The sequence below is a fragment of the Oreochromis niloticus genome, linkage group LG8, assembly GCF_001858045.2.
Source record: "Oreochromis niloticus isolate F11D_XX linkage group LG8, O_niloticus_UMD_NMBU, whole genome shotgun sequence".
NCBI lineage: Eukaryota > Metazoa > Chordata > Actinopteri > Cichliformes > Cichlidae > Oreochromis > Oreochromis niloticus.
The window spans coordinates 18,404,845-18,426,984 of record NC_031973.2 but is presented as its reverse complement, the minus strand read 5'-3'; the positions used below and the strand labels follow the sequence as shown (position 1 = coordinate 18,426,984).

The 22,140-nt window shown below is 41.1% G+C and overlaps 3 protein-coding genes across 3 annotated transcripts; 2 read left to right on the top strand and 1 right to left on the bottom strand.

Moving 5' to 3' along the window:
* Positions 1-76: 76 nt before the first annotated feature.
* LOC100701517 (putative protein MSS51 homolog, mitochondrial) lies at positions 77-5,504 on the top strand. Its single transcript, XM_003438462.4, has 6 exons — positions 77-1,941; positions 2,365-2,514; positions 2,609-2,733; positions 2,997-3,560; positions 3,698-3,791; positions 4,943-5,504. The coding sequence occupies exons 1-6, from the start codon at positions 1,925-1,927 to the stop codon at positions 5,145-5,147; spliced, it is 1,155 nt and encodes a 384-aa protein (XP_003438510.1). The 5' UTR covers positions 77-1,924; the 3' UTR covers positions 5,148-5,504.
* Positions 5,505-6,266: 762 nt separating this feature from the next.
* LOC102080841 (myeloid-associated differentiation marker-like protein 2) lies at positions 6,267-7,160 on the bottom strand. Its single transcript, XM_005448348.2, has one exon. It carries the CDS (start codon positions 7,158-7,160, stop codon positions 6,267-6,269), a length of 894 nt encoding a protein of 297 aa, XP_005448405.1.
* A 6,480-nt stretch (positions 7,161-13,640) lies between these two features.
* cog7 (component of oligomeric golgi complex 7) lies at positions 13,641-21,497 on the top strand. The gene is made up of 17 exons (XM_003438463.5): positions 13,641-14,275; positions 15,837-15,985; positions 16,219-16,335; positions 16,684-16,852; positions 16,965-17,047; positions 17,145-17,267; positions 17,363-17,561; positions 17,652-17,779; positions 18,679-18,833; positions 18,974-19,090; positions 19,214-19,279; positions 19,404-19,590; positions 19,697-19,837; positions 19,987-20,070; positions 20,206-20,320; positions 20,457-20,600; positions 20,710-21,497. The coding sequence occupies exons 1-17, from the start codon at positions 14,110-14,112 to the stop codon at positions 20,874-20,876; spliced, it is 2,310 nt and encodes a 769-aa protein (XP_003438511.1). The 5' UTR covers positions 13,641-14,109; the 3' UTR covers positions 20,877-21,497.
* Positions 21,498-22,140: the final 643 nt, after the last annotated feature.

Here is a 22,140-nt window from a genome sequence, read left to right as displayed (position 1 = left end):
TGCCTCTGTTTACTGTGTGTTGTCTTTTATTAAGGTTTATTATCATGTCTAATAGCATTTTTAATGGTGGTAATCACTTAAGCGTGGTAAAATATAATAAACACACCATTACTGTTCTGATTACAGGCCCAGTATTGCTGTATTGTAGTGTATTTTTTTAAACTAGGGTATTAAAGGATATTTTCACATGTGCTAAATGAAGGTCTGTATTGGCAAGTGAAATTTATTTGACAGGTACGTTTTATTTACTATGGAATAAACAACAATTACCATACATTAACCTTCACTCTCTCCTAGCCCATCTGCCTCTCTTAAAAAACATCACGAGCCCCGTTTTTCAAATAATCATAAAACAATTTATAGCCGGTCTGAAACCATCTGACACAAAACTGAATAATGCTTTTTAAAATTAACACTATTATGTTATAAAGCATGGAAAAAAGCTGAATTCTGCCCTCAGTAGATAATGGCACAGAGATCCACCGTAAAGAAAAATGTATTGTTTCAGCCTCATTCAAAATGTGGATCTGGTGTCATTTCCCCACACAACCATCTCTAACTGTTACAGAAGATTTTTTAAAAAGAGAAAATATCCAGTGAGCATCTTCTCTCTGAACAAAATGAAGTGCGTGGGGACCAGAGGAGCACATCTGGTGTCACTCCTGTCAGCTAGGAACAGAAAACTGAGGCTACACCTCACACACGCTCACTGAAATTAGACAACAGATGATTGCAAAAGCATTTCCTGGTCAGATGAGTCTCAAATGCCGCAGTCTACCTGAGCATTACTACTGACCATGTCCATTTCTTTATGACCACAGTGTACTCATCTTCTAATGATTGCTTCCAGCACGATAACACGCCATGTAGCAAAACTCAAAACATCTGAAACTGGTTTCTTGAACATGACAATTAGTTCTCTTTACTCAAATGGCCTCCACAGCCACCAGCTCGCAATCCAGTCGAGCGCTGTCAGGATGTCGACGTATAGGAGATTCTCATCATGGATGTGAAACCATCAAATCTGCAGCAACATAATGTTATTATGTTGATATGGACCAAAATCTACCTTGTTGACTCTGGAATGAAGAAATAAAGTCGATCACAGGTGTACCTAACAAAGTGACTTGTGAACATACATTAAAAACACTTCAAGCATAAAATCTAAATGACAAAAGTCTTTATTAATTTAGAATCAGCCTCTTTTGGGTCAAAATGATGCTTTCACTGTTGGAAGATACCAATAAATCTATTTGACGCCGTTTCTAGTGAGCAGGCCTGGTGGGGCGACACTGACCTCTAGTGGATAGAAGTTGTAACACAAAGCTATAAAGTCATTAAGAGGCCCAAGGCCCCATGTTTTGGACTAGCGGGAACAGTGTTTCTTTATAGCTTTGATAGGCTTTATTCTCTTTATATCATTTTATTTTCAGGGGAAAAAATTATTCAGGTTTAGGCAAAAATCTTCAAGTAGGCTTTGTGTAAATACCAGAAGTACATAATCTGGGCCAGGTTTACTATTAAAACCATGGGCAATGAATCATCTACAAAAATAATAATAAAGTAATTTGGTGAAAATATATCAAACCCATGAATTATTGCAATCGATAAATAAACAACCGTAGCACCATAAATGCAATGATAAATTAAATTTTTAGGGCGTTGTTATGTCATAAAACCTTCTTGTACTTTTATCCATTTATCTACTCATTCATTCATGCATTTTACCTCCTCATGTGAGTCTGGCTCTTGTGAAGTCAGGAATGGTCTGGAGTTGTCAGACGTTTCTAGAAGGCAGAGCACAGGTGCTATATCTGGCACTGCAGACCCCCAACAGACCGCTCACATATCATAAAAGCAGAGGAGCAGCAGCAGAGGAAGCAGCTGAAAAGCGTCTGTGTCACACTCATTTGCTCGATTCAAGATGACGGAAACTGAGAGGTAAGTGGAGTGTGTGGAGTCCAGTTTTATTAAATGTATATTTATTTTCACAGGGCACTGTGAAAGTGGCTGTGAGTGAAAGCACATGCAGGAGGAGCGGGGCCTTCACTGACAGCGTGAAGTTTGAATTGCCATTTTCAGTCTTGAAACAGTGAGGTAGTGGAAGCCTGTTTCAAGACTTTCTTTATGGGTTCACTGTATATAAAACATACCTTATATACAGTGTGTGGTTTTTCCACTTCCAAGTTGTAAACATGAAGCTTAAAGCAAAAAACACTCTTCCCACCCCACCACTGAGAAAAGAACTGAAGGTTACAGCATGAATATAAGAGTATGGTGAACACATGGCATGATATTTGTCATCTTCAGCCTCTGATCAGCTGTATCCCATTGATCTTTAATAGTTTGAATCTTCCTTTCAAGGGCTGTTCAGCAGAAGAAGGGTAAAGGCATGACTTTCCGGTCTCAAAAAGAGATGTTTGAGAAGATGGAGGAATCTTTCAAAATCTGTGCTTATTGTGAAAAGCGACCAAATGAACTTTCCAACCCACAGAACCTAAAGCGTTGCTCCAGGTAAAGAGAGAGGGAGAAAAAGCAGTGTATTCAGATTTTATCCAGTGAGTTTGTACTGCCAGTACAGACCACATCTTTTTTTTTCCCTCTCCAGGTGTCTGAATGCTTACTACTGCTGTAAAGAGTGTCAGAAGGAAGACTGGCCCAAGCACAAGACGTTTTGCTCACAGCTGCGACTGGCTGCCATCGACAGAGTCGTGGAGTGGCTTGTGTTTAAAGGTAAAGTGCAGATTCTTCCAATTATTCCAAAAAAGGAATAAAGTATCCGACATAGTGGGTAGGTTCAAATGTCTGATTTAGCAGATTTTTTCCACTACATGCCGTGTCTGACCCAACCCCAGAGGGAAACTGGGGGTTTTGTGTGAATGTGTAAACTGCTATATTTTCTACAATATTATGCTAAAGTAATAACGTGCATTTAAAACAAAAAATGAACAAACCGTTTTAACCTTGCTCAAACTGCCAGTTTTATTTGTCTTTAGGAGACCTTCCATTTCCTACAGAAAAATGGTCCAAGCCCCAGTCTGAGGTCAAGGGTTTCGACGACTGGCTCGCCATGCAGGGAGACCTCACGGCACGCCTCGATCCCATTTTAAATGGAAAAAACATGAACGACTTGTGGACCAACGCTGGTCGGCCTCGGCCAGATGATGACGATGTGAAGCAGTCGCTGTGGAGGGTTTGCAGCGAGTTCTTCTCCAGGCCGCTGACAATAGCCTGGGGGATGAGACTGTTCGGACTAAACCCTTTATCCAAACCTCTCACCATTCACCTGGTGGGAGCAGGCCACACTGAGACTCTGTCAGCCAGACTGACCGACTACGATGAGCTGAACAACATGTTCCCCGGACACCAGGGGATCGAAATAGTCATGGTGGGGCCCGAGGTGGTGGACGGCCCTGTCGTGAGGCCTCCCCTCAGAGCTTTTGGACCCAAACAGAGAGTCTACATCAGCGCCTACAAAGGCCTCTACCATCAGTTCTGGGAGGAGCTGGTGGAGAAAGAGGAGGCAGCCAAGCCAGATCTGGTGGTTGGATTTCATCCTGGTGAGATTTTTTTTTCTCCCTTATATTAACACATAATAGTGTGTATGTTTCTTACTGAACAATAAAAAGTTAGATCTTATTCATTATTTGGTTTTCTTTCCTTCCTATTTTAAATGTATTTATTTATTTTTATTAAGGATTTGATGCCAGCCAAGGTCTGGACGAGGGTTGGCTGCCAACTCTCCTGCTTCTCAGAGATTATGAAATTCCTTCTCTCTTCACTGCTCTCACGTGAGTGACATTTTGACCTTATTACATTTATATTTAGTTTTCAGGTTCTTTAACTTTTCTGGTTACATTTCTGTTTTATGATATTTTATTGCTAAAGGGAAACATTGTGATTGACACTCCATTATTTTACTTCAGATATGAAGTTACTGCTGTCTAGAATAGTTAAAATGAGCTCAGCTTCTTTCAACTACTACGTTAAAGTTCTGTTTACATGTTAATTCATCAATAATAATCAAAGATAGTACATCATTAAAAACAGACTAAGAAAACCTTGGCTGTTCTACATGATGAGGACTTTTAATAGTATTTTTATAGCATGCTAAAGCTACTTAAAGCTACAGTGTGTAGGATAACAAGCCTCATTTGTTTACTGGGAGTAAGAATATTCCTAGCGGTGTGTATTTAGGGATAAGATTACTCACCATCACAGTCAGCAGCTGAAACTGCTGCAGTCAAACCCAGCAAGTTCAAGAGTAATGCCAAACTTTAGATCTTTAGAATTAAATTCAGAATACATCTTCAGTATTTGGATTATTAAGAATTAAGGAGCAGCTTTTTCATCTTTTTTTACAAGGCCAATGAGCAATCTTGGCCTTGTATAAGCTTAGTGAGTGGGAATATGCACCTGTAGCTTTGGAGAACTACTCATTCAAACAGATCTTTAACGGACTGATGCTGATGATATGGGACAATGGAAAAAAGAAGTGCTCTGCGCATCGCTGGAAAGGCACAGCCCTCGCGCCCTGTGAGGAACACCGGGTCATTTGCATTTACAGGCGCTGATGCTGATACAGGCAGACAGTGAGAATACCTCAGCTGTACAGGCGTGGCAGAATAAACAAGTGATCTGTGAGCAAAACCCTGAGAAACTAACTCTGGGGAAATGAGAAGATCCTGCGTTAAGTGGCGTCATGTGGGATCTTCAGTTTAATAAGCTATACTGTAACACTCATTTTTACATTCTAATCAGGTGACATGCTTGTCAGTTTCATTATTGTATTATACATTATATCTCACAAGTGCACAGCAGTCAGCCAAGCCTAAACTTTCTGCTGCTTTGCTCTTGTATCACTGAGAGCTAATGTGCCCATTTGCCATGCTTTGCTGCGTGTAATGTCTGCTGATAATGTCTGCTTGTGCTCCGTCTGCAGTGAGACAGAGATGACCTACTCTTTGCAAATTCTGCTGGAGCTGGAAATGGACATGAAAGGAAGTGGAGCCAGCCCTTTTGCATCACTAAAGCCAGAAGTTGTGGACTCATGTGCCAACAAACCTCCGGTCTACTGCAACTCCCACTACTTCTGTTTTCAGGGTCTGCTGGAGACGGTGGAGTTTGAGGAACCAGAGGATGCCTGAATAAGGCAGCGTGCTGACTCTTACAGCTCTGGGACTGTAAAGTTTTGTTTAGTTTTGTTTAGTTAAAAAAATACTACTTAATGTGTACATTTGCTTAATAGGCTCTGCCTGATGGCTACTTACTATGCAATGTCCCTGCTGCATTTGCATTCTCACTATCTCAGTTTGAGCGCATTCAGCAGCCACGATGGTGAGATTTGAATATACTGCCCGAGATGTATTATTGTGTGTACAGGGTAAAATGTTATAGTAATAGTTTGCTGTCTTCTGTGGGTTTAATCTTTTATGAGCAAATATGGCCTCTTTTTCATCTGCTGTTACAATAACCATGATGTGATAAAAGTAACTTTTCATTAATGTTGTCACCTTGTGCTTTTTAATTAAAAAGGACAATATGTCAAAAGTTTTTCAGGCACTAAATTTATTATGTTTGCAACATCTTAAAACAAAATCACTCAATCAGTTTCCTCTAGGGGGAGGAAATGAAACGTGCGGCACATTTGTAGCAAGAACGAAGCATAAAAAAGTCATGTGTGTAACATAAAAACCCCCCAAACTGTATTCATACGTACAAAGATAGATTTTAAATAGATGATTGTCACAACCAGGAATGATCACAATAGTGGGCACAGTCAGGAATATATGATAAATAGCAGGTCAGAGCTTGACATGATTATGAATACTATATAATATTGACACAAAACTGACTCGGGCCTCGTTTCAAATGCTCATTTCAAATACTCATTGGGCATTTCAGCTTGATTGATTAATTAACAGGACAAAACATAACAGAGCAATATTCAAATACTCAATTTTATAATGGTAATAATACAGAAACTATAAAAACAGAAATTATCATCCACATTCATGGTATTAAACTTTGTAGAGCTTATCTGTCAAGCTACCCAACAATGATATCCTGATATCCGGAAGTGCTGATGCAGATTAAACACAAGTGTGTTATAGCCATATGCTTTAGTCTCTTTACATGGACCTAAATATACCAGTTTCAGAAAGCATTATAGAAACCCAAAAAAGAGATTTTAACCCCTTTTTTTGGTGTTTGTTAACCTGAAGTACAACTTAAAAGAATTTTGAATGACAAAGAAAGGCACCAGTTTATGAGCGTTTAAAGCCACAGATACCAAGCAGAGTGAAAATGAGGTCCAGTACGAATAGAATGAGATTGACATAGGTGAAAAAGGCAACCATGAACTGAATGGCCCATATGCAATAGCTGGGTGGACAGTCGTTGGGGCGAGGGTTGTGTCTGAACATAAAAATGGGCCACATGATAGCAGTAAATACATAGAGCACAACGGAGATAACCAGGAATATAAAGACAAACCTGTCCAGATTAAAAGGCAAGCAATTCTTGAGTTTCTTGAGGATGTTGGTGGCAATGATTATAGGGATAATGGGAAATGGAATGGCATATGCTATAACACACAAGATCAGAGGGACGGAGTCTCTGTAACCGGTCAGGGACACAAAAATCATGCAGCTCACGAAAGCCTCCATAACTTTCATGAATCCAGGTAGGGCGGACAGGTAGCTCCCCTTACTCTTGTCGAAGATCTTGTCCTTCACCACTTCGAGTATGTAGACGATGGCGGACAAGAAAGCAAATACGCTCACTATCCACCCGTGCAGGCACGTCCGGCAGATGTAGAAATTGGCATAGAAAATAGCAACGCTGACGGTCATGAGCGCTGAGGACATGGCCATCCCTGTGGTGAAATCCTTCCAGTCCATGCAAAGTACGAGCAGTATGTCAAGCTTGAACATCTCAACGATGGTGATGATGAGGGTCATGATGGGACAGAAAGACCAGGCAAACATGGCGTAGTTCCAGTAGGTATGGCTGCTCCCTCCTCTGAAGGCACTTATGACAAATGTAACCACACACAGTAACATCTGAGCCATGTGCAGCCCTCCTCGCCCGGACATCAGAGTGGAAGGAGTGAACACAGTCTGCGACACTGTGTTCTTAATATCATCAAGTATTCCCATCTCTTTAAACTGAACCGAACAGCTGTTAAAATACCTGCGTAACCTATGTCTGAGCTCCCAGGTTGCTCTGAGCACCCACCGAGGTATGTTTGATCTATGCTTTCCGTTGCTTCACAGCCCTGTTTTTCTATGCAATCTTTTATTGCCTTCATATTTTGCATAACTTTCTGGGACTGATCTCAGTGTAGTGATAAATGTCTGTCACAGCTCATGGAAAGGATATGAAAAGTTACAGAATGTCAACAGTATGTGAAACCATGGTTTCCCAGAGAACAGTGTTTGGAATCATTAGTGTGTACTAACTCTCAATATATTCTGGGTCTTTTTTAACCAAAATTATTCAAAAAGGCGCAGTGTAACATCATACAATAAAAGGCCAGCAGAAGATGCACAAAATGCAAAGGCAAGGTGCCAAATGGCATCTTTTAAACATCATCAGGCGTGCTCTGTCCCATCTGTGAGGCAGAACAACCACCCACGAAGCAGCAGCTCGGGGATGACGTCACACATACAGTGGCTTGCAAAAGTATTCGGCCCCCTTGAACTTTTCCACATTTTGTCACATTACAGCCACAAACATGAATCAATGTTATTGGAATTCCACATGAAAGACCAATACAAAGTGGTGCACACGTGAGAAGTGGAACGAAAATCATACATGATTCCAAACATTTTTTACAAATAATTAACTGCAAAGTGGGCTGTGCCTAATTATTCAGCCCCCTGAGTCAATACTTTGTAGAACCACCTTTTGCTGCAATTACAGCTGCCAGTCTTTTAGGGTATGTCTCTACCAGCTTTGCACATCTACAGACTGAAATTCTTGCCCATTCTTCTTTGCAAAACAGCTCCACAACTGCCCTGTGACGGCCTCAGAGGTTGTCTAAGAGAATATTGGGAGCAACAACACCATGAAGTCCAAAGAACACACCAGACAGGTCAGGGACAAAGTTATTGAGAAATTTAAAGCAGGCTTAGGCTACAAAAAGATTTCCCAAGCCTTGAACATCCCACGGAGCACTGTTCAAGCCATCATTCAGAAGTGGAAGGAGTATGGCACAACTGTAAACCTACCAAGACAAGGCCGTCCACCTAAACTCACAGGCCGAACAAGGAGAGCGCTGATCAGAAATGCAGCCAAGAGGCCCATGGTGACTCTGAATGAGCTGCAGAGATCTACAGCTGAGGTGGGGAAATCTGTCCATAGGACAACTATTAGTCGTGCACTGCACAAAGTTGGCCTTTATGGAAGAGTGGCAAGAAGAAAGCCATTGTTAACAGAAAACTATAAGAAGTCCCGTTTGCAGTTTGCCACAAGCCATGTGGGGGACACAGCAAACATGCGGAAGAAGGTGCTCTGGTCAGATGAGACCAAAGTGGAACTTTTTGGCCAAAATGCAAAACGCTATGTGTGGCAGAAAACTAACACTGCACATCACTCTGAACACACCATCCCCACTGTCAAATATGGGGGTGGCAGCATCATGCTCTGGGGGTGCTTCTCTTCAGCAGGGACAGGGAAGCTGGTCAGAGTTGATGGGAAGATGGATGCAGCCAAATACAGGGCAAACTTGGAAGAAAACCTCTTGGAGTCTGCAAAAGACTTGAGACGGGGGCGGAGGTTCACCTTCCAGCAGGACAACGACCCTAAACATAAAGCCAGGGCAACAATGGAATGGTTTAAAACAAAACATATCCATGTGTTAGAATGGCCCAGTCAAAGTCCAGATCTAAATCCAATCGAGAATCTGTGGCAAGATCTGAAAACTGCTGTTCACAAACGCTGTCCATCTAATCTGACTGAGCTGGAGCTGTTTTGCAAAGAAGAATGGGCAAGGATTTCAGTCTGTAGATGTGCAAAGCTGGTAGAGACATACCCTAAAAGACTGGCAGCTGTAATTTCAGCAAAAGGTGGTTCTACAAAGTATTGACTCAGGGGGCTGAATAATTACGCACAGCCCACTTTGCAGTTACTTATTTGTAAAAAATGTTTGGAATCATGTATGATTTTCATTCCACTTCTCACGTGTACACCACTTTGTATTGGTCTTTCACGTGGAATTCCAATAAAATTGATTCATGTTTGTGGCTGTAATGTGACAAAATGTGGGAAAGTTCAAGGGGGCCGAATACTTTTGCAAGCCACTGTATGGGTCCTCTGTAGGACCCATATCAATCTCGAAAATCCCGGATGCCCCAGACAGAACGTGAAAAGTGGAAATGTCTGGGGAAAAAAGGATGGCTGGTCACCCTAGTTTAGTTTAGTGTAGTGTAGTTTAGTTTAGTTTAGACCCAGAGAAAAACCACACTTTTCCTGTGGAGGCAATGTAATCTGAGGAGCTGTCCAGTCAGCACTTAGCTTTGGCTCAAATTGATGCAGAAGACACTGCCAGTGCCAAAGTGCCTTTTGACTTTGCTTCATGTGATCTGTTTGTTTGTGACCACTTAGGCTTTCTCTGAGGAGAATCTATGAATTGCTTTGTTGACCAGCCTCTGCTGTGTTTGTTCTTGTGTTAGTTAGTAGTAGCAGCCTGGCACTTACTTTAAGATCAATCATTAATAAAAACCTTTTGTTTTTGCTCGTCATTGTGACTCACTGTCTCCTTTTCAAGACACTTTTGTTACTTCTCCACATATCCTGGGCTTAAGGGAACATAACTCTTGGCCCACCTGGTGGTCAAGATGAAAGCATGGCAATTCAGAGATTCCAGACCCTGGAACAGATGAGAAAAAGACTTGTTTATGGTCCAGGTCAAACATGTTTGAAATGCTTCAAACATGTGGGTAAGAAAAGCTTTTTCTTACCTACAAATAAAGCATGCGCCGCATTTCTATTTGGCAGTTTATAGTAGGAGTCACAATGGCACAGTATCAGCAGTAAAAGAAGATATATTTAATCAAGTTATTTTGTTGGTTTCATATCCAAAGAAACTCAAAATAATAATAATAATAATAATAATCCTCAGACTATGATTTCATGTAGACTTCATACAGATCCCCGTGCAGTTTATCCATGAAAATTGTCTGTGCAAACCTGTAATTACTGATCCTTATTCCAGTGTTATGAACATATGTCAGCACTAAGTTTGGGTCCATATCTTCTGCCTAATTTACCGCCTCCTTCTCTCGATTCCCTATCTACGTGCTCATGTGCAGCCTTGTTTATTGCTTCTCAGGATCTGCTTTCAATCCTCTAACTCCCCGGTTTCCTGTTAACAAGGTAAGGTTAAGAATGAAGAGCTCAGGGCAGCTGAGGTACAGTTTGAACAGTTCATCTGACACTGATGGATTAATGTTCCTAAGAAGTAACGTAGTTGAAGAGAACTCAAAAATAAAAATAAAACATATTATGATGAGGTAAAAAAAAGTATATAGTTCATTATATGTACACTTGTTTACTGCCTTATCATATGATAAAATTTACAGGCATGATATGCTGAAATGTTAGATTTTTAAAGCAAGTAGTCCACATGTATTCAAGCATATTGGTTAAAGAATCTGTGCAATTCTTTTGAGTCTCATTTTAATGGAAACCTCTCAAATAACAGCAAAAATCTGACTTGTGCAATATGTTAAGCATGTGTGTAACAATAATATTTTGTTGGGAGAGGAAAGAAAGGAGAGTATAGAGAAGGGGAAAAGAGAGAAGAGAAGAGAGAGAGTATAGAGAAGGGGGAAAATTCCTGGAAGGAGAAGACAGATGTTAATGACATGCAGTGGTTGCAGCACTGAAGGACAAGATTGAGGAAGGGGCCAGAGAAACCTATAGAATCCCACAGTGTTTGTGACATTACATACTGTCTTCTGCTAACCGCAGTTAGTGCTAGCCGTCATAGTTATTAGAAGAACTACTCATCGGATCATCTCTGTCAGTACCACGCCACCCGGACCACTTACCTCTCCTTTGCTAGTCCTCCACCTGTTACTCTGCTTGTCTTCCTTTTGCTTCTCTGCAGTGGTAGTCCTCAGCTCAACTGTCATTAAAGGTGTGGCTCTTGTTGTTATTGCAGTTGGTTCTGGCCCTCTTATTTGACGTCTCCAAGATGTTTTCATCTGGCTTCCTCTTACTTGGCGAGATGGAATTCTGTGTCCTGTAGCCACTGGTTGAGCAGGATGGACCTGTAGAATAGTGTTTTTTCTTCTGGTCATGATCTGACCTTTCATGTTGGTACAGTGTTTTTCTGTGCACATCTTTCCAATCGGTCTTTTTTCTTTTAAGCTCTGGGTCACTCATATCCTTTTTTTTATCTACTTCCAGATGCTTTCTTTCACACAGTGCTTTCATTGGAATTGTCTCAGCCATTTTACTCTGACTGGGCCTGATGAGGTTGGGGCTGTTCCTCTGAGCTGAAGGGGGAGGACGGTTTTGGCTGTGGGGGCTCACTATAGTGTTTTTCTATGCGTTGCAGAGGGAGGGAAGTTCCTTTGGGCAGATTGTCTGGTGTCAGAGGTGGGCTGGTGTGGAGACTCTGTCCTGCTATCTGACGTCTCTTTCTTCTTTGTCCTTAAGTATGTGTTCATAGCAGGACTCAACGTAGGAGCTACACTGGTGCAAGCATGCAACGTGGCGCATTTTTGTAAACGCATGGTCCAGCACCTGATCAGGTGTCATTCGGTTTTTTTGGATCGAGTGAAGCAAGTGCTTTACCATTTCAACAAACATCAGGATATCACACCTTTTTGCAGTTGTACCTGCATAATCCTGATCCTCGATGAGGTAGATATGTAAGAGGCCATCCAGAGAATGCAACTTTATACCTCTTTTGTCAACAAACTGAATCCCAAACTCCTGGAAATATTGTTCAGTTGTCTTGAGTTTCCAGTGGTAGATGTTGTTGGAATGTAACTTTCTGCAGAAAAACTTGGCAGTCTTTTGCCCACAGTTTAACATTTTCTCTAGGAGTTGTCCTTGGGTCTCCGTTATGTATCGTAGCATGGCATATTCACTGTATCCAGGGTACAGCAATTAACCAGTGTACAGAGTCACAGCCATGCATCCCAGAGACGATACAAAGTAGGGGAGACCGGGGATAGTTGTAACGTGGGTCAGTTGTAACACTTCCAATTTCTCCAATCAGGGCTAAGTTTCAAATGATGTGATTCATCCTGTACATGCCCAATTCAGTTGTACTATCACATGGGAAAAATCAGCACATTTTGTCAAACACAGACAATTTAAGAGGAAAAAAAGTAATTTGTATGCCAAAAAGTAAGTTTTTTTTTTTTTTTTAACTTTATTTCAATTTCTAATAGCATTATCTGCTTTGCAGTTAAACTCATCAAACTTAAATTATGTTATTTGTATGCCTATGGGGATATATTCTGTGTAGGTATTTAGTGCTAATGTTTTAGCTGTTGGCTGTAATCTTAGCTAGTTCATGGCTATAGGAGTCTGGGTCAGTTGTAACAGCAACAGTCTGGGTTAGTTGTAACAATAATGCAAATGTTACAACTTACCACACTATTACTTTAACTTATATTAAACAAGTTGGGGCAACGACATCAGCAGAGAGAGGTTCACTGGTCGCCTTTGTATATGTGGTTAATGCCATTGGCAACACAATTCCTCCACTGTTTGTGTTCCCACGCATACATTATGCAGACCACTGTGTCAGAGGTGGACCAGTAGGAAGTATTGGTAGTGGATATAAATCAGGATGGGTGCAAGAAACAGATTTCCTCGTCTTTCTGAAGCACTTTGCAAACCACACCAAGGTAAGCCATGAAAAAAGTAATAGTGATGCTGGTGCACAACTACATTTTTTCAGCTTCATTGTTATGTTCAAAAGTTGGTGCAAGAGTTGAAGGTTATAATGCCCACTGAGCCAATGAGGCCAAACTCAAGGAAGACCAACCAAAATTAATGAAATATTCAGTTGCAGAAAATTCCATAATTTGTCTTTTTTGGGGGGTTGGAATATGTTCAAAAGCTAGATTTCTGCATTCTGTCACACACACACATAGCTACATAAATGGCTCTAAGTGCATTCATGTGTTGAATAAAAAAGATTACATGTTAATGTTTTGTCAGTACCCTTATTTCATTGTGTTACATTTCACCCCAGGATATGTTACAACTAACCCAGACTATGGGGTTAATTGTAACATTTCACTCTTTGTGTTTGAGACCATACCATGCAATGAGTAATTGTGCTGCAGAGAAAATAGCTGCACTATTTAATAGCAGAGACATGTAAATACTTTGCATTACATTTTGAATCCACTACCTCAAAAATGTTACAACTATCCCCGGTCTCCCCTATGTATGGCTTTCCCCCATGTCCGGGGAAAAGAGGACGGTTGGTCACCCTAGTTAGGTGTGTATTGGCTATGACAAAAATAATAAAATATGTTCGGATTTAATGTTTTTAACTTTAATTTTGACTTTGATTGGTAGATTTTGTTTCGGGTGACATATAACCATCACATTTACGGTTCCTTTATCAACGTTTCTGCACGGACCAATTTAATGTGACCCCTCCTCGCCGTTTTATGTGCTACTGTTTTATGTGCTGCCCTCAAGATATAATAATTCTTAAAAAACAAACAGATATTTACACTTTATTTACAAAGAACGCAGATTCCTCAGTCTGTTGATGGGATTTTTATTGGGCAGCCGGCCCGTTTTTGTTAGCATTTGTTTATAGGGGGAGGGTAAATAGAAAGCGCAATAGGAAGTTGTTGTCAGCGTTACCACTGCAGTCAGTACTAGTTAGAAATATGTGCTCCCTGTTGTCTTTTAAAGCCGTAAACCTTTGAAAATAACTCTGGAGGAGGCCGTCGCATTGTTGGAACTCTATTTAGTTGTCATGATAATTTCATTTTCGTGGGCTGTTTATTTTATATTCGTGTCGAAGCCGGTGCTGGGGAAAAATTAGCTAGCGTAACGATAGAAATGGGTCGATGACAGAGACTGCAGCGGAAGAGTTTGACCGAACGAAGCAGCGAGATGGATTTCTCTAAATTCCTGGACGATGATTTCGACGTGAAGGACTGGGTGAATGGTGCCTTCAAGGTGGTGCAGAAGGACGCGCCGGGGAAGGCGGACGCACACGCTGCTACACTGGTCATGAAGCTGCAGCTTTTCATCCAGGAAGTCAACAATGCTATCGAGGGTCAGTACTTTGAATTGACAATTGCGTCTTTAGAGGTTGTCCTCACTGTTGTAATTTGCCTTTATGATCTACACTGTTAACTTAGTAAACTACGTCCCGTTTACAGATAATGCAGTATGCTACAAGAACATTTCTGCTGCATTTATTGCATTAATATAAACGGCAAAGTCAGTTTTGTAAATACTTCTGTAAAACCAATACAATTCAGCTGCCCTAGAATCCTCTGAAAAGGACCATAACCACGTGACCATTTGTCTTTGTTGTCTTTAAGGATTATGGTTTGTGCATTTGGAAATTGCATGCTGTATGAAACCTTCTGATGACAAATTAAAGGAAAACCTGAAAAACCCTGGAAAACAGAAATAGTCATGGTGTCCCCATCAGCAGGGCATAAGTGAGCACTGAATGGCTTTAGGTGTAGGAAAATTATATGAATCATCTACTGTGGCCTTTACATTCACCAGATCTCTACCTGGACGAACACCTATGAGAAAATGATTTGTTAGACGTGATCAGAAGACATAATGAGAAATTGTCTTTGAGAAAATGTATGTTCTGTTCATACAGCAGTTTAAGAGTTTGTGTCTAGATCAGAGTTGTCAGAGGTAGCATAAAATCTGTACTTGTTAATTTATTACATTTAATAGTTGTTTCTTGCTTATAAAGATCTCTGTCTATAATGAATAATACATGAAAGCGATAAACAAACAGTTAAATGACATAAAAATTAAATTTGTTTTCACTATTGACTATAGAAATTTCTGTTAATTACCAGAAACTTTCTGTTGAAAAATTCAGGTCAGTCTGGCCAATAAACTACCAGAACATTTTCTGGTTTTCTTCTACCTTTATTTCTTCAATTCAGTTTTAGCGCCAAATCACAACAACAGTCACCTCAAGGCACTTTATATTGTAAGATAGATCCTACAGTAATACATACAAAGAAAAACCTAACAACCATATGACCCCCCAATGAGCAAACACTTTGGCGACAGTGGGAAGGAAAAACTCCCTTTTAACAGGAAGAAACCTCTGGCAGAACCAGGCTCAGGGAGGGACAGCAATGTGCTGTGACCGGTTGAAAGAATGAAGCCAGGATAAAAGACAAGCTGTGGAAGAGAGCCAGAGATGAATAAAAAGTATGATTCAGTATGATGAGGTCTGTTTAAGCCCTAATTATTATTATTGTTATTGTTAACTTTTATTTAATCAGGAAAGATATAAACTATTGAGATTAAAAATGTCTTTTCAGTTGTTGACACATTTCTTACACTTCCCACAGAAGCTTTTCTTTATCATGTAGGAAAAACTAACAAATACTGTTGAAATTTGATTTCTTTTTCTATGACATCTCAGCTAAATATGTAAAACTTCTTTTCACTAACATAAAGGGATGTTTACAGTTTACTGAGTTTAAAGAGTTGGTGGGTCTCTACATTAAGATATCAAGCGCCTTGGCATTTGTATTTATACTGTGTACCAGTGCTGCATGGATAAAATTGTGTTGAATTTAACTATGACATGTTAAAAAGTTAGAGTTGTGTTTTAATTTGTTGTGTAGAGAGCAGTAACCAAGCCCTTCAAAATATGCCCCGAGTGCTGAGAGATGTGGAGGCTTTGAAACAGGAGGCCTCGTTTCTAAAGGAGCAAATGGTCATGGTTAAAGAGGACATCAAGAAATTTGAGCAGGAGACAGTGCAGTCCATGCAGGTGTGTGCACAGTTCCAACACTTACTTGTAGTCTATTCAGGATTTAAATGTGATATAGTGCATTAGGAGAACATGTATACAATTGTTTGACATACTTTGTATATTGTGTTTTTTAAATAATTTGCTTAATAGTAAGCATTATAATACTGAAAGTCTAGCACTGGACTCAAATGTGCACAGTACTCCGTACTTCTGAGGCTTGAACTGTATGTTGCATGCATCTTTTCCACCAGGTCCTGGTGGAGATAGATCAGGTGAAGAGTCGAATGCAGCTGGCAGCTGAAGCGTTGCAGGAAGCAGACAAATGGAGCACACTGAGTGCAGACATTGAGGAGACCTTCAAAACACAGGTATGGAAGGAAGAATCTGCCACAGAGCTTTTCTTGGTTTGTTTCTGCCTGCCTTGCTGCTTACCAATTATGAACTGATGTGACTCACACTGGCTCATATGCGTGTTAGAGATCAGAATATTGGAGCACTTTAATCTTGTTATTTAATCTAACTTTCTGAGCGTACTGAACACATCCTGTAAACTGATCCACTGTAGAGTCAAACCTCTTCCAAGGCACTGGATGGGTAATGTGTAATTACAATGTTATTGTAATTAGCTTTTTATCCTTTAAAAGCTAATTATTTAATATTACGCTATTGTGCAGATGTTGACGGTAACAATAGTAATCATGTTTTCCTTTTTTCAGGACTTTAAAGTAATTTCTTCTAAGCTAACCAGCATGCAAAACAGTCTGGCCATGCTAGTGGACACACCAGACTACTCTGATAAGTGTGTTCACCTGGAGGCTTTGAAAAACAGACTGGAGGCCATGGCCAGCCCACAGATAGTAGCAACGTTTAATTCCATGTCTGTAGGTAAGAACCCCAGAGAAAGTCTTGTTTCTTGAATTTATTCAACCTTTGCTGTTTTTGTTTGCTGTAGTTTGCTTACACTGTACAAACATTACATGCTTTTGCCTCTCTGCAGACCAAGCCAAGCTGTTTGTTAAAGTCTTCACAGAGATCGACAGAATGCCGCAGCTTCTTGCGTACTACTACAAGTGTCACAAGGTAGCCACCACTGCATTTCTGTGGCCTATAAATCTCCACAAAGCCATATTCTAATATATTTGCATCTGCGCATGACTGTCTGTTTTGCTGCTCTCAGGGCCAGTTGCTGAGTATATGGCAGGATGTCTCCCAGAGCGAGCTCAGTCTGAATCAGCAGCTGTCTGAATTCTACGACACCTTGCTCTCCACTTGGCACGGCCAGATACAGTGGAGCAGCCAGGTGAGATGGACTGCAGTACCAAGATTGACACCTGATGGGTTTTACTTTGCTAACACGGTGTAGTGCTAAAATTTTTTTATCTTGGATCCACACAGGTGTTCAAGAACCCTTATGAAGTGGTGACAGTGTTGTTGATACAGTCTCTGGGGGCCATGGTGCCATCCATACCTGTGTGCTTGAGCACGACCATGGAGCGGGCAGCCCAAGAGGAGCGTCTGGGGACTCTGCTGGAGCTCCATCACACCACGTCCACCTTTGGACACAACCTTGAAGCAGCCATGCTGCCACACCTGGGTATGCACCTGAACCATATGTGTAAATACTGCTCATGGAAGATGACAACATAAAGTGTTCTCTTCATGTTTGGTCTTATTTCTGCCGCAGGTGAACATAACCTCCTGAAGCTGAGTGAGCTGGTCTGTGCGCTGTATGATCCCTATAAATCTTATCAGCTACAGTATGGAGATCTGGAGGAAGCTCACCTCCTCATCCAGATCAGCGCCGTGCCTTTGGTTAGAACAAACCAGAAACTGAACCATTGAAATAACCAGAATTTTTGCAGTAATTACTTGTAGTCTGATCTTTATCCATGTCATAATTATACACATATGATCTGACTGAACTAAAAACACAAAGAGTTGTGAACCTGTTTGCTAACAACCTGTCCAAGTTGTCAGAGTCAGGTGTTCAAGTTACTGAGAGATTTAAAGTGTCGTTGTGCCCCTCCCGGTATTCAAACAAAGTTTGCTTGCTGATAGTCTGCTGTTCTCTAGAAAGACTGGTAGGACCTATCATCTGTGAAAACAAGTTTCAGTTCTCCTTAGAACAGATGCATGAAGTCAGAAGCTAAATGGGTGTTTAAAAAGAATCCACCCAAAAACTGTTTACAGATGAATGAAAGTCACGACTGTTCCTAAGTTCCATGTGATGAGGATTACAGGAGCAGTGCATCATGTAAAACTGAACGAGGTTAGAAAAAAAGCATAAAGGGAAAAAGCGAGCAACAGCTGCAGAACTCCTCCAGCACAATTATTTTGAGGACTTTGTATTGTTTTGCTGCAAATAATAAGTTTTGAAGGAAACGAGGCACTAAACACCACCATCACTGGAGCGTTTATTAAATCTTCTCACAAATGACAAAATTAATTAAATATCAATTTGCATATCTGACTTTTAATTTGCATAATTTTGCTACATCTGGCATTTTTGTGCAATTTATTCAGGCTTTTAAGGAAAACATAGATCACACGGATGATGTAGAAATCTCAAAAAACTCGTTGTTACAGGGTTAAGATGTTAAGATTCATGATCTAAAAATATGTTTGTATGTAGAAGTGTGCACAGCCTCCACTGACACTAATATAGTCAGCCTAATATTCCATTTTGTCCTGTTTCATACACTTCACTGCAGGAACACGGGGAGGTAATTGATTGCGTAGAAGAGTTGAGCCACTCGGTAGGCAAGTTGTTTGGCCTGGCTAGTGCTGCTGTGGACCGCTGTGTCAGACTGACTGATGGACTTGCAGTGTGTGGCCTCCTCAAAGCTCTCAAAGCCCTCTTCACCAAGTAAAGAGCCTCTACTCACACTCACATACGCCACATACTGCATGGATTGCTACAGCATGCGTTTTATCTCTAGATATAGTTTGTCTGATTTTAACATTACTGTAGATGATTCACCAGCTGTGACGTGGTGCTGATTCTAGGTATGTGTCAGACTTTTCCACAACACTCCAGTCGATCAGGAAGAAGTGTAAGCTTGAAGACACACCAAGTTCATCAGTTTTCCAGGAGGACTGGACGGCTTTCCAGAACTCAGTCAGGTTATTGCCCCCCCCTTTTTTAAACCCCCCCCCCCCCTTTTGTTATAATTCACTTGGATTGCAAATTATTGCATGAAAAAAGCTCTGTGTTCTTACTTTAAAAAACCATATTGTTGTTTGCAGGATCATTTCCACATGCGGAGAGTTGCTTAGACAATGTGGGGCCTTTGAACAACAGCTGTCAAACAAGTAAGTGAATCTTTAGGCTGAATATTTTCACCTGATACCATCATCTCATCTGACAGTGAGCACACTGTCAAGAAGCTGATCTGGGATTTTAAAGAAAATGTCTACTTTGTGATCTGTCCCATAGGATCCTGGCCACGGCAGGTAAGTACCTGTCGGAGTCGTACAGCCCACGCAGCCTGGCAGGCATCCAGGAGGCCACCTCCACAGAAAGGAAGAGCGCCACCAAAAACCCTTGGCAGGAATACAACTACCTTCAGAGGGGAAATGCGGCTGAATACAACAATCTGATGGAACTTCTTTACTCGTTAAAGGTGTGGTAGTTTTCTGAATTGAACCCTTACACTTGGTTTATCAGGGTCCTTCTGTAGCTGTTCTTCTTACCCGACACTTTCTCCTATTTCTGTTTGTCTCTTGCAGGAGAAGGGCACAGGTAACTCCAGCTTGTTAGCAGAGCCTAGGACAGCTCTGACCAGACTCAATCAGCAGGCTAACCAGCTGGCCTTTGACTCGGTCTTCATGCAGATCAAGCACCAGCTCTGCCTCGTCTCCAAGATGGAGGTGTCAAGTTTCTGCGTTATTTAATTTCAAATAAGGATCAAGATGATTTGAGTGCATGTGTGCTGAAAGCTTTTGGATTGAGTTTGCGCACTCGAGTGGTGGATGTGCCGTATCCGTTTAATCTGTTTGATTTGTGCTTCTTGTTTAAGAGTCGAGAATCACCTGGTCTTGGAGAGAGCTACACGGAGGACCTGCCTAATTTCAGCCTGTCACCACAAGAGTACATCACTAATGTTAGTGAGCTTTCATTTGAATATAAGTCATAGCTGATATGATCATACTGTGCTGTGCAGAGAAGTATAAATAAACAGGATACAGTGGCATTTGTACATATTTACAGAGACCATATGACTTTTCCCTCCACATAGATAGGACAGTACCTGATGTCTCTCCCACTCCACTTGGAGCCTTTTGTGACACAAGAGGATCCGGCTTTAGAGATGGCCTTACATGCTGGGAAGTTGCCTTTCCCTCCAGAGCAAGGTTACTGAAATTATCCCCCTCCATTTTCCCCAGAAAGTCAAAGACGCGTCAAATATCTCTGACAACTCAACTCATTTGAAAAGGAGATGTCTTGTAATCTGGTGCCCTTCCCAAACACCTCCTCCTTCTGTTTCAGGTGACGAGCTTACTGAGTTGGACAACACAGCAGACTACTGGTTGGGCTCCATTGCTCGGGCAACCATGCAGACCTACTGTGATGCCATTTTACTGATCCCCCAGCTGAGCACTCATTCCACTAAACAACTGGCCACGGATATCGGTACAGTAACTAAAATGCGGGACAGATGACGTACTCATTCTCATGGGGATCAATTGAAATTCATGATAGCCCGAAATGATATCTGAACATTTGTGTTTCTGCTCCACAGACTATCTGAGTAACGTGATGGACGCTCTGGGCCTGCAGCCGTCTCGCAGCCTGCAAAATATCGTAACTCTGCTTAGGACTAAACCACAAGACTACAGACAGACCGCCAAGCTGTTGCCTCGACGACTGACGTCCACCATCGCTGCACTTCGGGGCATCGACTACTAAGAGAAAAGCAAAAGGACTCGATAGGTAGCGTGGCTCCTAGGGCGGCCCCGGGGACTTCCTGCGTTGTAAACAAACAGAAGAATGTGATGTTAATATCAGCTGGTTTACATGTTACAGTTCGCCTAATATCATAGTGACTAATCTCACTGACAGCTGCAGCATTTAAAGACGCTTGTGTCTAAATATGGCATTTATGGGGTGAGATTCAAATAAGGGCAGGTCTGACCTTTTTTTTTTATTTTAATTTTTTTAACTGATTAATGTTTGTGAGTTTGAAATGATGTCTCACCAGTGACGATGCCTTCAAGTGAAACCAAAAGGGGAATGTGTCTTGACTTGTCATTTTTCACTTCTGCATTTATAAGATGGGGGCAGCTTCAGAGCATTTAAATCTACTTAAACAAGTCTGTCATGCTAATGAATAAATCGTAATTATTAAATTATATTTAGGTAATAATAGTAACAAACTTTATTCATTTCTGGTAATTTAACTTTGAAAATAAGGGAGGAAGTGATCTGTCTCTGTTGAGGTTGTGGGTGGGCCGAACTGGTGACATGGTTAATATTTTTACATGCAGTATGGTGGAAGTGTGTATATAAAACATGGACGTGAACACTATAGTATGGCTATGTGTGTTATTTTAATTCAGCGGACTGAATCAAGCGCTGAATGAGGATCCCTCAGTGGTAAACTGTCTGTTGCGTTGTATGTTCCACTTCCTACCTTTAAGACATGAAAATTGGCATGTCTGTCACGTTAATTGTCAGGGGACTCGAGTAGGCAAAGAAGGCTTTGCTGTAAAATCTTCACACATTTAAACTACTGAAAATGTGGGCGAATCAGGTCGGACAGTTTTGCAGTTGTCCCTTATCGCAGCAGGAGATGGAGTGTGCAGCTGTGGGCTCATGCTACAGTTACATAAAGGAAAATGGTGGCTGGAGACTGTGGCAAGACCCAAATTAGTGTGACCCTGTGATATGAAATTGCGGTCTGGTTGCTTTTGCATCTGAGACGCTGTCAGTTGCCATCTTCGAATCGGTCTGCAATAAGTTTGTGAGTGAATGAGGTACACAATGACAACTCTATGAAATTCAGAGTCCACCCAGGACCTTAAATTTGAAACACAAATGTCTCAACCTTGCTTTTATATAATACAACTGAGTAATGGAAACCTCAGGGACATGTTGAGCTAATCAGTACAGACTCACTCAGGTTGTTTGCAGTATGTTGGCAATCTGTCTGCGTTTATAAATTAAAGGACAG